The sequence below is a fragment of the Toxorhynchites rutilus genome, unplaced genomic scaffold, assembly GCF_029784135.1.
Source record: "Toxorhynchites rutilus septentrionalis strain SRP unplaced genomic scaffold, ASM2978413v1 HiC_scaffold_6, whole genome shotgun sequence".
NCBI lineage: Eukaryota > Metazoa > Arthropoda > Insecta > Diptera > Culicidae > Toxorhynchites > Toxorhynchites rutilus.
The window spans coordinates 537,460-554,463 of NW_026600124.1; the positions used below are offsets into that span (position 1 = coordinate 537,460).

Here is a 17,004-nt window from a genome sequence, read left to right on the forward strand (position 1 = left end):
TTTCGTCTGATTATATTGTATACTCTACGAAGCTGGTGAATTGTAGAGTGACCTTTTCGGAATCCAAACTGCTCATCCAAAAATATATTGTGCTCATCTGCAAAAGCAAGAATGCGCGTTAATATAATTTTTTCGAATACTTTCGAAAATGCTGGGAGAAGGCTAATTGGTCGATAGCTCTTTGAAGAAGAAGGATCTTTTCCGGGTTTTAGTATCGGGATCACTTTTGCCAACTTCCAACTCGAGGGGAAGTAGCCAAGTGATAGACATCTGTTGAAGACAGAAGTCATAATTTCATATAAGTTGTTACTAAGATGTTTCAACTCAATGTTAAATATACTGTCGAAGCCGGGGGCCTTCATATTCTTCAACGAGCGTATAACCGAGATAACGTCCGTCTCTGTCGACGGTCGGAGTGGAATGATAAAAGTTTGCCTCAGCGAGATCCACTGTTTATACTCTAGGCAAGTGTTCCCCTTCAATCTTCTTCTTTTCCTCTGTTCGCGGAGACTTTAAATCCTACGATTTCCCCTTCAATGCTCGTTATTGACAGCTCTGTTCTGGAAAGCACGCAAATGGACAGAACAAATGTAAGGAAAAATGAAAACGCTTAAAGTTTTCATGAATTTTAACCATTTACAAACCAGGAGATTCCAATGTATAGCATATTAAACAAATCTTAGGGAATTTCCGATTCGTTTAGTATGTAAATCGCCAAAATCTGTTTGCGGCAAAAATAGTTATTAACATTAACTTTATTTCATAAAAACGTGACCTGTTTTCTGATTTGGCACCCTTAATGAAAGACGTAGTTCTACGTCAAAACGGCATGTAACGCTTTAGATAATCAATTTTTAAATGCTGATAAAAAATATCAGCCAAATCGGTCGAGTAGATCCTGATATATTGATACCACCAATTGAAAAACATGGTTTTGAGAAAAACGCGTTTGAAAATTCGTACAGCAATACTCTGTAACTCCTTCTATTCTCCTTCCTCCTTCTATAAGACCAGGTTGCAGCTTTATGTCATTGTAAACAAACAATGCTTCAATTTATATTCTACTGTGTAGTTATTGGTGACTAGTGATCCCCGATACAGAAATCAATTATTAATCGAACGAATACGGTGCAACTATCGCAATAAACGAAGCCTGAGACGAGACATGACAATAGGGGGCCGATTCCGGACCACCACTTCTGTCAAACTCGGACCACTTGCAACTCGCCTTCTGATTGGCTAATGAGTAAAATAATTAACAAAGATAAATATGTTGCCAAATATATTCAAAATTGAATAATTGTTGCATTCACATTTCAATTTAGCGATAATTTCTATAATGGATTTTTTTTTGTATATTTTCGTTTCTATTACGTCCGGTGTTCCCGAAGAGAAGGAAACATTGCATCGGAATTTCCACCCTACATCTTTTCGGGATTATTTTGCCATCTAGCATAGCATAATAGCAGCGACCTAACAGAGAAGAGCATTCAATTATTTTCCAACCGTAAAGCAGTTAGCAATATAATTATAATCTAATAACAAATAACAACCAACGCAGCAGAAAAGTATTTAAAATCATATTGGAACTTGAATAAACCATACATACCTACAGAAAAAAAAACCTGAATAAACGCTATGTTATTATTTGGGAATGTATGATTTTATCAATATTTCAGTACTGTTAGTATTTGAACGATATCAAAGTTAAATTATAAGGCCTTATTTCCGTATACACTCCACGGTAAAAACGAATTGAAGTTTATCCGCGATGACAGAGATACGGTATCGATATCTGGAAACGAAATAAGCTTTTAACAAGTCTTACTACTCGGCCCGAAGGCACTTTTAAATTGTTAAAACCTGAATGAAAATTTTTACTTGGTGTTATTTATTTACTTGAAGAACGTCTTTCTTACCCTAACTTGACCTGTTTTCTATACACTTTGCGATATTCTCACTAAAACTACTCATTATAATATAAAATTATCTTCAGATACAATTTTTGTACGAGATTATTTTACCAAATGAAGAAAGCAAAGTTTTCCATTCACAATCAACACTAATATGATACGGAGAAGTTAATTTTCATTCATAATTTCTATTTGAAGAGTGTTCATTCTACCTGAAAACCCATCATTTTCTCTAACTCGTAAAACGAAATTTCATGGCGTGTCGTCCATTCCGTTTTCATCTTGAAGTGTAAACGGTAAGGCCCGTAATCTCTTGATAAATAAAATGAACTTTGATTCATATATGTCAACATATCATACACCTACTATCAAATCTACGTTTTCTAGTTTTCTTTATCTCTTCACATTTTATTTTTTGGATACCAAAATAACAGGAAAATACTTATTGTTTAAAATATGTGATATTCGGTCGGAAGATTAATACAAAAAAAATTATGCAACTCAGAAAATACATGATACGAAGAACACATGTTTTTCATGGGAAAATAATCTTCCGAAATTTCATAACATTTGGCAACCTTCACATCTCGCTTCCCTGTTATCTAGCACTTGGTCGAAGAAAATGCAGAAAGAAGAGTAAGAAGCCAGTTGTCACGTCTTGTCTTAGGTGATTACATCGTGTTGGCTCAACCGATCCCGCTTCTGTTGCTACCTTCAAAATTTTTGTGTGCAGTCAGCCGATTGCAAAATTCCAGCCGTAAATTGCACTCAACCGAGGGCTGTATGTTTTTGAAGTTATCCTTTGGCTTGTGTAGAGAAAAAGACTATACCTAAAAGTGTGTTTTTGTTTCCCGAGAATTCGCGTGAAGAAAAAATTGTGTCCGATCGGAAGTTCCCGTGTGTCCTTAGATTGACGACGCAGTTTGTGTGAGCATAAATCTGCAACGTGTCCGAAAAAGTTGTAGAAGTAAAACAAAAAATGTATGAGTACAAACAAACTGAAGTGTTTTGTCCAATCAATTTGCATTGTAATAGGTTATTGATAACAACTGTGATTAAATTATCTTAACTTTTTTTAATTAAATGAAGTAATTTTCCGGCTATGACTTTCATTAAATACTTTTTTACCCTCATGTATATTTTCAGGTGATTGCATCCAGAAATCTTTAGACGATATCGCACAAAATTCAGCCATTCGAAATGACGTTCCTTCACAACAAACAGGCTCAAAACAAAAGAATTCTGATACTGGAAATACGTTGTCTAGCAATGAAAGCATGTCTGTTGTCGATGTATTGAAAGGTATGTACAATAGAACAATCAATTTTTTTATTCTTCTAATTTGTTGATTCGTATGTTGTAATTTAAAAACCAAAGATTGTTTAAAGCACTGGTTGGAAAACTTATGAAGCGATCGCCGTTGACGTATTCTATGACCAAAACCGCGTTCTCTCTCGACCTCTCCGTCATTGGTTCCGATCTAAAATTGATTGGATAACAACTCGACAAATATTTGGATTTTTGAAATATTTTGAGCGTATCAGTGGTGCAATGAGTTTGTTCTCTATGATCGGAAAAATTACCGACTGGACCATTTTTGGATCCAAATGCTATTGGATTACATCACGGGAACACCAAGCCAAACTGATGCTATTGGATTACATCACGGGAACACCAAGCCAAACTGATGCTATTGGATTACATCACGGGAACACCAAGCCGAATGCGTAAATGGGTGCGAATATTACTTCGCTCGGACGCATTCATACGCAAACAATTTTTCATGACTGTTCCATGCGAAAGCAGAACAGAAACCGATGCGAGTGAAAGTACTCACGCCTTGCGTATGTCTGCTTTTCGCGTTGACGGTGGAATGGTGTCATCTGGATACGACATTAGTTTGTATGAGACCAGCTATTCTCTATCAGTCGCCCTTAAAGCAGTTTTAAATTGCTAAAATTTGTATGAAATTTTTTTCTTGGTGTTATTTACCTATTAGACTAGACGTACGTCGTTATGACCCTAATTTAAACGATTTTCAGATTTTTCAGATATTCTCACCAGAACATAACATTATAATATAAAATTATCTAGAGACACAATTTTTGCATGATATTTTTTCACTACTTGCAAGCAAAAGTGATTTTCATTTACATAGAGTACTAATTTGGTTTGGGAAAATTAATTCTCATTCATAATTTTGATTTTAAAAGTGTGTTCATTTCTACTGCAACCCCATATTGTCATGCCTACTCCTCCATTCCGTAATACAAAGCTCAATGCCCAAACACTCATGCAAGCGAGCAAAACAAATCACGGTTTCTTCATGTGCCTATATTTTGTGACCGTGTTCGGGAACACATTGCGATCACCAATCATCATCAATGACCAGGAGATTCCAATGTATAGCATATTAAACAAATCTTAGGGAATTTCCGATTCGTTTAGTATGTAAATCGCCAAAATCTGTTTGCGGCAAAAATAGTTATTAACATTAACTTTATTTCATAAAAACGTGACCTGTTTTCTGATTTGGCACCCTTAATGAAAGACGTAGTTCTACGTCAAAACGGCATGTAACGCTTTAGATAATCAATTTTTAAATGCTGATAAAAAATATCAGCCAAATCGGTCGAGTAGATCCTGATATATTGATACCACCAATTGAAAAACATGGTTTTGAGAAAAACGCGTTTGAAAATTCGTACAGCAATACTCTGTAACTCCTTCTATTCTCCTTCCTCCTTCTATAAGACCAGGTTGCAGCTTTATGTCATTGTAAACAAACAATGCTTCAATTTATATTCTACTGTGTAGTTATTGGTGACTAGTGATCCCCGATACAGAAATCAATTATTAATCGAACGAATACGGTGCAACTATCGCAATAAACGAAGCCTGAGACGAGACATGACAATAGGGGGCCGATTCCGGACCACCACTTCTGTCAAACTCGGACCACTTGCAACTCGCCTTCTGATTGGCTAATGAGTAAAATAATTAACAAAGATAAATATGTTGCCAAATATATTCAAAATTGAATAATTGTTGCATTCACATTTCAATTTAGCGATAATTTCTATAATGGATTTTTTTTTGTATATTTTCGTTTCTATTACGTCCGGTGTTCCCGAAGAGAAGGAAACATTGCATCGGAATTTCCACCCTACATCTTTTCGGGATTATTTTGCCATCTAGCATAGCATAATAGCAGCGACCTAACAGAGAAGAGCATTCAATTATTTTCCAACCGTAAAGCAGTTAGCAATATAATTATAATCTAATAACAAATAACAACCAACGCAGCAGAAAAGTATTTAAAATCATATTGGAACTTGAATAAACCATACATACCTACAGAAAAAAAAACCTGAATAAACGCTATGTTATTATTTGGGAATGTATGATTTTATCAATATTTCAGTACTGTTAGTATTTGAACGATATCAAAGTTAAATTATAAGGCCTTATTTCCGTATACACTCCACGGTAAAAACGAATTGAAGTTTATCCGCGATGACAGAGATACGGTATCGATATCTGGAAACGAAATAAGCTTTTAACAAGTCTTACTACTCGGCCCGAAGGCACTTTTAAATTGTTAAAACCTGAATGAAAATTTTTACTTGGTGTTATTTATTTACTTGAAGAACGTCTTTCTTACCCTAACTTGACCTGTTTTCTATACACTTTGCGATATTCTCACTAAAACTACTCATTATAATATAAAATTATCTTCAGATACAATTTTTGTACGAGATTATTTTACCAAATGAAGAAAGCAAAGTTTTCCATTCACAATCAACACTAATATGATACGGAGAAGTTAATTTTCATTCATAATTTCTATTTGAAGAGTGTTCATTCTACCTGAAAACCCATCATTTTCTCTAACTCGTAAAACGAAATTTCATGGCGTGTCGTCCATTCCGTTTTCATCTTGAAGTGTAAACGGTAAGGCCCGTAATCTCTTGATAAATAAAATGAACTTTGATTCATATATGTCAACATATCATACACCTACTATCAAATCTACGTTTTCTAGTTTTCTTTATCTCTTCACATTTTATTTTTTGGATACCAAAATAACAGGAAAATACTTATTGTTTAAAATATGTGATATTCGGTCGGAAGATTAATACAAAAAAAATTATGCAACTCAGAAAATACATGATACGAAGAACACATGTTTTTCATGGGAAAATAATCTTCCGAAATTTCATAACATTTGGCAACCTTCACATCTCGCTTCCCTGTTATCTAGCACTTGGTCGAAGAAAATGCAGAAAGAAGAGTAAGAAGCCAGTTGTCACGTCTTGTCTTAGGTGATTACATCGTGTTGGCTCAACCGATCCCGCTTCTGTTGCTACCTTCAAAATTTTTGTGTGCAGTCAGCCGATTGCAAAATTCCAGCCGTAAATTGCACTCAACCGAGGGCTGTATGTTTTTGAAGTTATCCTTTGGCTTGTGTAGAGAAAAAGACTATACCTAAAAGTGTGTTTTTGTTTCCCGAGAATTCGCGTGAAGAAAAAATTGTGTCCGATCGGAAGTTCCCGTGTGTCCTTAGATTGACGACGCAGTTTGTGTGAGCATAAATCTGCAACGTGTCCGAAAAAGTTGTAGAAGTAAAACAAAAAATGTATGAGTACAAACAAACTGAAGTGTTTTGTCCAATCAATTTGCATTGTAATAGGTTATTGATAACAACTGTGATTAAATTATCTTAACTTTTTTTAATTAAATGAAGTAATTTTCCGGCTATGACTTTCATTAAATACTTTTTTACCCTCATGTATATTTTCAGGTGATTGCATCCAGAAATCTTTAGACGATATCGCACAAAATTCAGCCATTCGAAATGACGTTCCTTCACAACAAACAGGCTCAAAACAAAAGAATTCTGATACTGGAAATACGTTGTCTAGCAATGAAAGCATGTCTGTTGTCGATGTATTGAAAGGTATGTACAATAGAACAATCAATTTTTTTATTCTTCTAATTTGTTGATTCGTATGTTGTAATTTAAAAACCAAAGATTGTTTAAAGCACTGGTTGGAAAACTTATGAAGCGATCGCCGTTGACGTATTCTATGACCAAAACCGCGTTCTCTCTCGACCTCTCCGTCATTGGTTCCGATCTAAAATTGATTGGATAACAACTCGACAAATATTTGGATTTTTGAAATATTTTGAGCGTATCAGTGGTGCAATGAGTTTGTTCTCTATGATCGGAAAAATTACCGACTGGACCATTTTTGGATCCAAATGCTATTGGATTACATCACGGGAACACCAAGCCAAACTGATGCTATTGGATTACATCACGGGAACACCAAGCCAAACTGATGCTATTGGATTACATCACGGGAACACCAAGCCGAATGCGTAAATGGGTGCGAATATTACTTCGCTCGGACGCATTCATACGCAAACAATTTTTCATGACTGTTCCATGCGAAAGCAGAACAGAAACCGATGCGAGTGAAAGTACTCACGCCTTGCGTATGTCTGCTTTTCGCGTTGACGGTGGAATGGTGTCATCTGGATACGACATTAGTTTGTATGAGACCAGCTATTCTCTATCAGTCGCCCTTAAAGCAGTTTTAAATTGCTAAAATTTGTATGAAATTTTTTTCTTGGTGTTATTTACCTATTAGACTAGACGTACGTCGTTATGACCCTAATTTAAACGATTTTCAGATTTTTCAGATATTCTCACCAGAACATAACATTATAATATAAAATTATCTAGAGACACAATTTTTGCATGATATTTTTTCACTACTTGCAAGCAAAAGTGATTTTCATTTACATAGAGTACTAATTTGGTTTGGGAAAATTAATTCTCATTCATAATTTTGATTTTAAAAGTGTGTTCATTTCTACTGCAACCCCATATTGTCATGCCTACTCCTCCATTCCGTAATACAAAGCTCAATGCCCAAACACTCATGCAAGCGAGCAAAACAAATCACGGTTTCTTCATGTGCCTATATTTTGTGACCGTGTTCGGGAACACATTGCGATCACCAATCATCATCAATGAGCAAGATTGTTATGATTTCAATAGCTCTCTCTTGGATGAAGTGATTATTCTACCACTCCATCCAGCCGGTAAAGAGGTATTAACGTTCAAAACCTTGCAGTCCAGCGTCACTCTCTTGTTTTAGAAACTTTGAACTTGTTAGGTACCCCGGTACAGAAATGAAAGACGTAGTCAAAACCAACATCTTCTATACAATTTTCGACTCTTTTGAGTTGTGTTGGAAAAGTTCTAGAAAGGATAGTAAATCGACGCCTAAAGACCTTTTTAGAGTCTAATAAGCTGCTCGATCCAAGACAGTTCGCTTTTCGTGCGGGAAAATGCACAGAAGATCACCTCGAAGAATAGGTACTTCTTCTATTTCTTCTTCTAAATCGTGGGACTTTGACAATCCCCACTGTCAAATGGCACAGCATACTTGCTATCAAGACGGGTCTATGGTACTAGGTGAGGCCGTTTCGCCACTAAGTTGGTTAGTGGAGCGGTATATGAAAACAGCACGGAAGAAAGTAGAAGGGGAATTATTTGCTTGTAGCGTGAAAGAGATAGACTGATCACGAGCGAGCTTCAGCAATAGCGTATTGTGTTTCGTTTACAAACAAAACACAGTAGACTTTCAAGATGGCTGAAGAGTGGTTATAGCAAGTTGGCCCACCTTAGTATATACTTCTAGGCGCCTTGCTTGCTATAACGCCAGTCAGTTTTTCATTGGGAGTAGCTTTTGTTTATTTTCGTCTTGTCAAAAGGTGCAAAGAGCGGTTTAGATTTTCATTTCGATTTCTTTGAGAAATTTACAAATGTTTTTCAGAGTATCAATGTTTTTGTCGTCAAAAGCATCTTGGATTGAGAAATATTTGTCAAGGTTATGTTTGTCGCTGTGTGTTACGTAGTTAATACAGTTGAAAATTATGTATTCTGATGTGTTAAGGCAGTCGCAAAGCTGGCAGTAGAACTCATCTTTAATTTTCATCTTGCTCAGCCAGAATGGAGAATAATCGTGTCCGGCCAGTAGACGGTTTAGGGTTCTTATCTCGGTGTTGGTTAGTGGCAGGTTATGGAACCAAGATTTCGAATTAATCCCTGTCTGCAGTTTGAAAAACTTTCTTCCTTTGCCAAATTCTTGAGTGTAGTTTACATACCATTGTTGTATTTTTGTTTTTGGTTATTACTTTTTTGGTAATACTTTTTTACCCTCATGTATATTTTCAGGTGATTGCATCCAGAAATCTTTAGACGATATCTCACAAAATTCAGCCATTCGAAATGACGTTCCTTCACAACAAACAGGCTTAAAACAAAAGAATTCTGATACTGGAAATACGTTGTCTAGCAATGAAAGCACGTCTGTTGTCGATGAATTGAAAGGTATGTACAATAGAACAATAATTTTTTTTTATTCTTCTAATTTGTTGATTCGTATCTTGTAATTTAAAAACCAAAGATTGTTTAACACTATTCCTACCGACACTTCACGTATACCTATTCCAACCGCGACCGGTCAAATGACCTGTCTTCCACAACTTATATTTTTCAATATTGAATGCAGACCAATAGCCAGTTTACCAGTATAAAAATATATTTTCTTTTATTCAAGAGTACATAATCTACATTTCATTCTTTTTCGTCGCATTTTTTACAAATGGGCTTCTCAACTGTACATTTTCCGCATACGTACTTTTTACATTTTAGACAGATTTTGTTCATCTTATTATCTTTAAAATACCTTATCTGACATGTTTTCCGTTCACGAGAACCTGTACTTGTACTTGCGATGGGTATTGGTTGATTTTCTTTGCCGAGCTCTCGTTGATATTCGATGGCAAGTTCTTCTGCCAATTGGAATAGAAATTCCTGTCTTGTAATTTCTCCTCCCGCAGTTTCTTTATATAACACCCATGCATTTATCCCGGCTAAATCCAAGATATTAAAAAATACTTGCAAAGGCCATCTCCGAGATTTAGATTTTACCGAATAATTTCTGGCCATTTGATCGGTCACATCTACGCCAAATTTGGTGCTATTATACAATTGAATTGTCTCCGGTGTTCGGGTGTCGTTTTCTTCAACTTGTACAGAGTTGTGCATTGAACTGAGAATTAAAACTTTCTTTCTTGGTTTGGCTTTGTAAATTGTCAACATACAATTATTTGAGCGATAGAATTTGCTTGAGAAAAGTGCCATGTCGTCGTTTTTCAGTTTTGCTAGTTTTGGTAGCTCTTTCCTATTTGCTCTAATTGTTCCAACAATCGTAGTTTTTTTTGCTAAAAGTTTTGTTGCTAAAGGTAGGCTTGTAAAAAAGTTGTCTGTGGTTATATTTCTTCCACATCCTACATACGGTTCTGCTAATTTCATAGTGACAAACTCTCCAAGAGGAACTGAGGGTTCTCTACTTTCATCTTTTCCCAAATATGGAAAGCCGTTTATTATATATTTTCTGCGTACATCGGATGCTAACCAAAATTTTATACCAAATTTGTCCGGTTTATTGGGCATGTATTGAGTGAATCTACACCTTGCTTTCGTTGGAAACAATTGTTCGTCAATAGTAATGTATAGTCCTGGTTTATAACAATTTTGACTGTTGTAAATAAACTTGTACCAAACTTCGGAAATCATAGCGAATTTATCAGTTTGTAACCGTTGGCTTCGTTGATTTCTGTCGTCAAATCGAATAAATCTCATAATCTCCGTAAAGTCATGTCTACTCATAGTATTTGAGAAAAAAGGCGGGCCCCACTTTTTATTCCACAGAAGTGCTATATCTATATTCTTAGCCTCATATGCGCCGCGTGCATACAGAATTGCAAAAAATGCATACAACTTTGCAGTAGACAGTTCCCATTTATATCCCAACACTCTAAATGCCTCTGCCTGTGTGCACTTTCTTATAAGTTCGATTATATTCTTATCAATCATCACACAAAATGCCGTCCTAACTTCGCCTTTCATAATATTACGTTTACTGTACTGTTTTTCGAATTATTCGGCCGAATGTTTTTCAATGTTTTTACTAAAATTAAAACAGACCGGAAAGTAGAACATTTTTCGAAGATTATGTGGGAGAAATATGGACAGTTTTGTAATATTTACGCATGTATATGGTCGAAATTTAATGAAAGTGAGAAATAGCAAACTCAATAAAAAATAAAATATCTACCAAAAAAAAAAGATTTCTAAAACCGGACAATCCATGATCAAAAGTGGATAATACATGATTTCTCTTTGAAGAAAAACATTGACATTATTACCAACTAGAGACTTGGGGATTTTCAACAAACCTAAACCTGATTACATATGATTTTCACGAAGAAAGATCAATTTGCATTTAATAGTTGCGTGAAAACATGCAAAATCGGACAAACCAACATCATTTACCTTATATGTTAGCATATCAAATTAATATATATCTGCGTATACCACCGGTGATCAGGCATCGGAACACTCGCATCGATTTCCACTCAGCGCGGGTAAACTTCGCTCGGACGCATTCATACGCAAACAATTTTTCATGACTGTTCCATGCGAAAGCAGAACAGAAACCAATGCGAGTGAAAGTACTCACGCCTTGCGTATGTCTGCTTTTCGCGTTGACGGTGGAATGGTGTCATCTGGATACGACATTAGTTTGTATGAGACCAGCTATTCTCTATCAGATTAGTCGCCCTTAAAGAAGTTTTAAATTGCTAAAATTTGTATGAAATTTTTTTCTTGGTGTTATTTACCTATTAGACGTACGTCGTTATGACCCTAATTTAAACGATTTTCAGATTTTTCAGATATTCTCACCAGAACATAACATTATAATATAAAATTATCTAGAGACACAATTTTTGCATGATATTTTTTCACTACTTGCAAGCAAAAGTGATTTTCATTTACATAGAGTACTAATTTGGTTTGGGAAAATTAATTCTCATTCATAATTTTGATTTTAAAAGTGTGTTCATTTCTACTGCAACCCCATATTGTCATGCCTACTCCTCCATTCCGTAATACAAAGCTCAATGCCCAAACACTCATGCAAGCGAGCAAAACAAATCACGGTTTCTTCATGTGCCTATATTTTGTGACCGTGTTCGGGAACACATTGCGATCACCAATCATCATCAATGAGCAAGATTGTTATGATTTCAATAGCTTGCTTGTGACAATCATATAATTCGTTGACATTTTATCTCTTGGATGAAGTGATTATTCTACCACTCCATCCAGCCGGTAAAGAGGTATTAACGTTCAAAACCTTGCAGTCCAGCGTCACTCTTTTGTTTTAGAAACTTTGAACTTGTTAGGTACCCCGGTACAGAAATGAAAGACGTAGTCAAAACCAACATCTTCTATACAATTTTCGACTCTTTTGAGTTGTGTTGGAAAAGTTCTAGAAAGGATAGTAAATCGACGCCTAAAGACCTTTTTAGAGTCTAATAAGCTGCTCGATCCAAGACAGTTCGCTTTTCGTGCGGGAAAATGCACAGAAGATCACCTCGAAGAATAGGTACTTCTTCTTCTTCTTCTTCTAAATCGTGGGACTTTGACAATCCCCACTGTCAAATGGCACAGCATACTTGCTATCAAGACGGGTCTATGGTACTAGGTGAGGCCGTTTCGCCACTAAGTTGGTTAGGGGAGCGGTATATGAAAACAGCACGGAAGAAAGTAGAAGGGGAATTATTTGCTTGTAGCGTGAAAGAGATAGACTGATCACGAGCGAGCTTCAGCAATAGCGTATTGTGTTTCGTTTACAAACAAAACACAGTAGACTTTCAAGATGGCTGAAGAGTGGTTATAGCAAGTTGGCCCACCTTAGTATATACTTCTAGGCGCCTTGCTTGCTATAACGCCAGTCAGTTTTTCATTGGGAGTAGCTTTTGTTTATTTTCGTCTTGTCAAAAGGTGCAAAGAGCGGTTTAGATTTTCATTTCGATTTCTTTGAGAAATTTACAAATGTTTTTCAGAGTATCAATGTTTTTGTCGTCAAAAGCATCTTGGATTGAGAAATATTTGTCAAGGTTGTGTTTGTCGCTGTGTGTTACGTAGTTAATACAGTTGAAAATTATGTGTTCTGATGTGTTAAGGCAGTCGCAAAGCTGGCAGTAGAACTCATCTTTAATTTTCATCTTGCTCAGCCAGAATGGAGAATAATCGTGTCCGGCCAGTAGACGGTTTAGGGTTCTTATCTCGGTGTTGGTTAGTGGCAGGTTATGGAACCAAGATTTCGAATTAATCCCTGTCTGCAGTTTGAAAAACTTTCTTCCTTTGCCAAATTCTTGAGTGTAGTTTACATACCATTGTTGTATTTTTGTTTTTGGTTATTACTTTTTTGGTAATACTTTTTTACCCTCATGTATATTTTCAGGTGATTGCATCCAGAAATCTTTAGACGATATCTCACAAAATTCAGCCATTCGAAATGACGTTCCTTCACAACAAACAGGCTTAAAACAAAAGAATTCTGATACTGGAAATACGTTGTCTAGCAATGAAAGCACGTCTGTTGTCGATGAATTGAAAGGTATGTACAATAGAACAATAATTTTTTTTTATTCTTCTAATTTGTTGATTCGTATCTTGTAATTTAAAAACCAAAGATTGTTTAACACTATTCCTACCGACACTTCACGTATACCTATTCCTACCGCGACCGGTCAAATGACCTGTCTTCCACAACTTATATTTTTCAATATTGAATGCAGACCAATAGCCAGTTTACCAGTATAAAAATATATTTTCTTTTATTCAAGAGTACATAATCTACATTTCATTCTTTTTCGTCGCATTTTTTACAAATGGGCTTCTCAACTGTACATTTTCCGCATACGTACTTTTTACATTTTAGACAGATTTTGTTCATCTTATTATCTTTACAATACCTTATCTGACATGTTTTCCGTTCACGAGAACCTGTACTTGTACTTGCGATGGGTATTGGTTGATTTTCTTTGCCGAGCTCTCGTTGATATTCGATGGCAAGTTCTAACCAAAATTTTATACCAAATTTGTCCGGTTTATTGGGCATGTATTGAGTGAATCTACACCTTGCTTTCGTTGGAAACAATTGTTCGTCAATAGTAATGTATAGTCCTGGTTTATAACAATTTTGACTGTTGTAAATAAACTTGTACCAAACTTCGGAAATCATAGCGAATTTATCAGTTTGTAACCGTTGGCTTCGTTGATTTCTGTCGTCAAATCGAATAAATCTCATAATCTCCGTAAAGTCATGTCTACTCATAGTATTTGAGAAAAAAGGCGGGCCCCACTTTTTATTCCACAGAAGTGCTATATCTATATTCTTAGCCTCATATGCGCCGCGTGCATACAGAATTGCAAAAAATGCATACAACTTTGCAGTAGACAGTTCCCATTTATATCCCATTTGGAATGGTGTCATCTGGATACGACATTAGTTTGTATGAGACCAGCTATTCTCTATCAGATTAGTCGCCCTTAAAGAAGTTTTAAATTGCTAAAATTTGTATGAAATTTTTTTCTTGGTGTTATTTACCTATTAGACGTACGTCGTTATGACCCTAATTTAAACGATTTTCAGATTTTTCAGATATTCTCACCAGAACATAACATTATAATATAAAATTATCTAGAGACACAATTTTTGCATGATATTTTTTTACTACTTGCAAGCAAAAGTGATTTTCATTTACATAGAGTACTAATTTGGTTTGGGAAAATTAATTCTCATTCATAATTTTGATTTTAAAAGTGTGTTCATTTCTACTGCAACCCCATATTGTCATGCCTACTCCTCCATTCCGTAATACAAAGCTCAATGCCCAAACACTCATGCAAGCGAGCAAAACAAATCACGGTTTCTTCATGTGCCTATATTTTGTGACCGTGTTCGGGAACACATTGCGATCACCAATCATCATCAATGAGCAAGATTGTTATGATTTCAATAGCTTGCTTGTGACAATCATATAATTCGTTGACATTTTATCTCTTGGATGAAGTGATTATTCTACCACTCCATCCAGCCGGTAAAGAGGTATTAACGTTCAAAACCTTGCAGTCCAGCGTCACTCTCTTGTTTTAGAAACTTTGAACTTGTTAGGTACCCCGGTACAGAAATGAAAGACGTAGTCAAAACCAACATCTTCTATACAATTTTCGACTCTTTTGAGTTGTGTTGGAAAAGTTCTAGAAAGGATAGTAAATCGACGCCTAAAGACCTTTTTAGAGTCTAATAAGCTGCTCGATCCAAGACAGTTCGCTTTTCGTGCGGGAAAATGCACAGAAGATCACCTCGAAGAATTACAGGCTATTGTACATGACGTTATTGAGAAAGATCACCACGCAGATGTGGCATCACTTTATCTAAGTAAAGCATTTGATCAGCATGGAGATATCCAGTATTGAAGAGTCTCTTCGACTGGGTGATCCGTGGAAGACTAGGTTTCTATGTGAAAAGTTTCCTAGAAAATAGAACTCAGAGCCATAGTCAACAACACAAAATCTTCATTGAAAATCCAAGAAAGGGGAATTCCCCAAGGCTCGGTTGTATCGCCAACCCTCTTCATAATTATTATGCAGTCCCTTTTTGCAAAAATTCCGGAAAATGTAAAAATTCTTGTCTATGCGACATTGTGCTAGTACTAGCGACATTGTGCTAGTACTAGTACTAGCGACAGCTATAAAAACTACTCAATAAAATGTTATTCCTTAGTCATAGCGTTTCATGTCATGAAAATCAATAGAATAAAATTTTATTGATATCAATACAATTATTATTTTTACGTTTAATGGGTGTATAATGTAAGTTTAAGCAACTTTAACATTGGGTAAGAAAATTGTATTGCAGAGCTCGGAACACTGCCACGGCCTATGCTTTCAAAAATAGTAAACGGAAAAGTATTACATTACATCAAAATGCCTCGGCCAACGAATATGTTCGAATATGCTCTCCAACGTGAATAGGTTCACAACAATACGATCAACGAAGGAAAATATTAAGGAATTCACCTCTATTCCGGATCCCGAACGGGTTGAAATTGGCAAAATAATGCATTTTGTAACCCGTTCGACTTCTTCTTCTTCTTCTTCTTCTAAATCGTGGGACTTTGACAATCCCCACTGTCAAATGGCACAGCATACTTGCTATCAAGACGGGTCTATGGTACTAGGTGAGGCCGTTTCGCCACTAAGTTGGTTAGGGGAGCGGTATATGAAAACAGCACGGAAGAAAGTAGAAGGGGAATTATTTGCTTGTAGCGTGAAAGAGATAGACTGATCACGAGCGAGCTTCAGCAATAGCGTATTGTGTTTCGTTTACAAACAAAACACAGTAGACTTTCAAGATGGCTGAAGAGTGGTTATAGCAAGTTGGCCCACCTTAGTATATACTTCTAGGCGCCTTGCTTGCTATAACGCCAGTCAGTTTTTCATTGGGAGTAGCTTTTGTTTATTTTCGTCTTGTCAAAAGGTGCAAAGAGCGGTTTAGATTTTCATTTCGATTTCTTTGAGAAATTTACAAATGTTTTTCAGAGTATCAATGTTTTTGTCGTCAAAAGCATCTTGGATTGAGAAATATTTGTCAAGGTTGTGTTTGTCGCTGTGTGTTACGTAGTTAATACAGTTGAAAATTATGTGTTCTGATGTGTTAAGGCAGTCGCAAAGCTGGCAGTAGAACTCATCTTTAATTTTCATCTTGCTCAGCCAGAATGGAGAATAATCGTGTCCGGCCAGTAGACGGTTTAGGGTTCTTATCTCGGTGTTGGTTAGTGGCAGGTTATGGAACCAAGATTTCGAATTAATCCCTGTCTGCAGTTTGAAAAACTTTCTTCCTTTGCCAAATTCTTGAGTGTAGTTTACATACCATTGTTGTATTTTTGTTTTTGGTTATTACTTTTTTGGTAATACTTTTTTACCCTCATGTATATTTTCAGGTGATTGCATCCAGAAATCTTTAGACGATATCTCACAAAATTCAGCCATTCGAAATGACGTTCCTTCACAACAAACAGGCTTAAAACAAAAGAATTCTGATACTGGAAATACGTTGTCTAGCAATGAAAGCACGTCTGTTGTCGATGA

At 36.0% G+C, this 17,004-nt stretch overlaps 1 protein-coding gene across 1 annotated transcript; it reads left to right on the plus strand.

The window, feature by feature from the left end:
* Positions 1 to 3,063: 3,063 nt before the first annotated feature.
* Positions 3,064 to 16,996, plus strand: LOC129782393 (uncharacterized; the record flags this gene model as incomplete). Its single annotated transcript, XM_055789609.1, has 5 exons — positions 3,064 to 3,215; positions 6,718 to 6,873; positions 9,166 to 9,321; positions 13,310 to 13,465; positions 16,857 to 16,996. Coding segments are annotated over exons 1-5 (633 nt in total), but the record flags the coding sequence as incomplete, so codon positions are not given.
* Between the last annotated feature and the right edge of the window lie 8 nt (positions 16,997 to 17,004).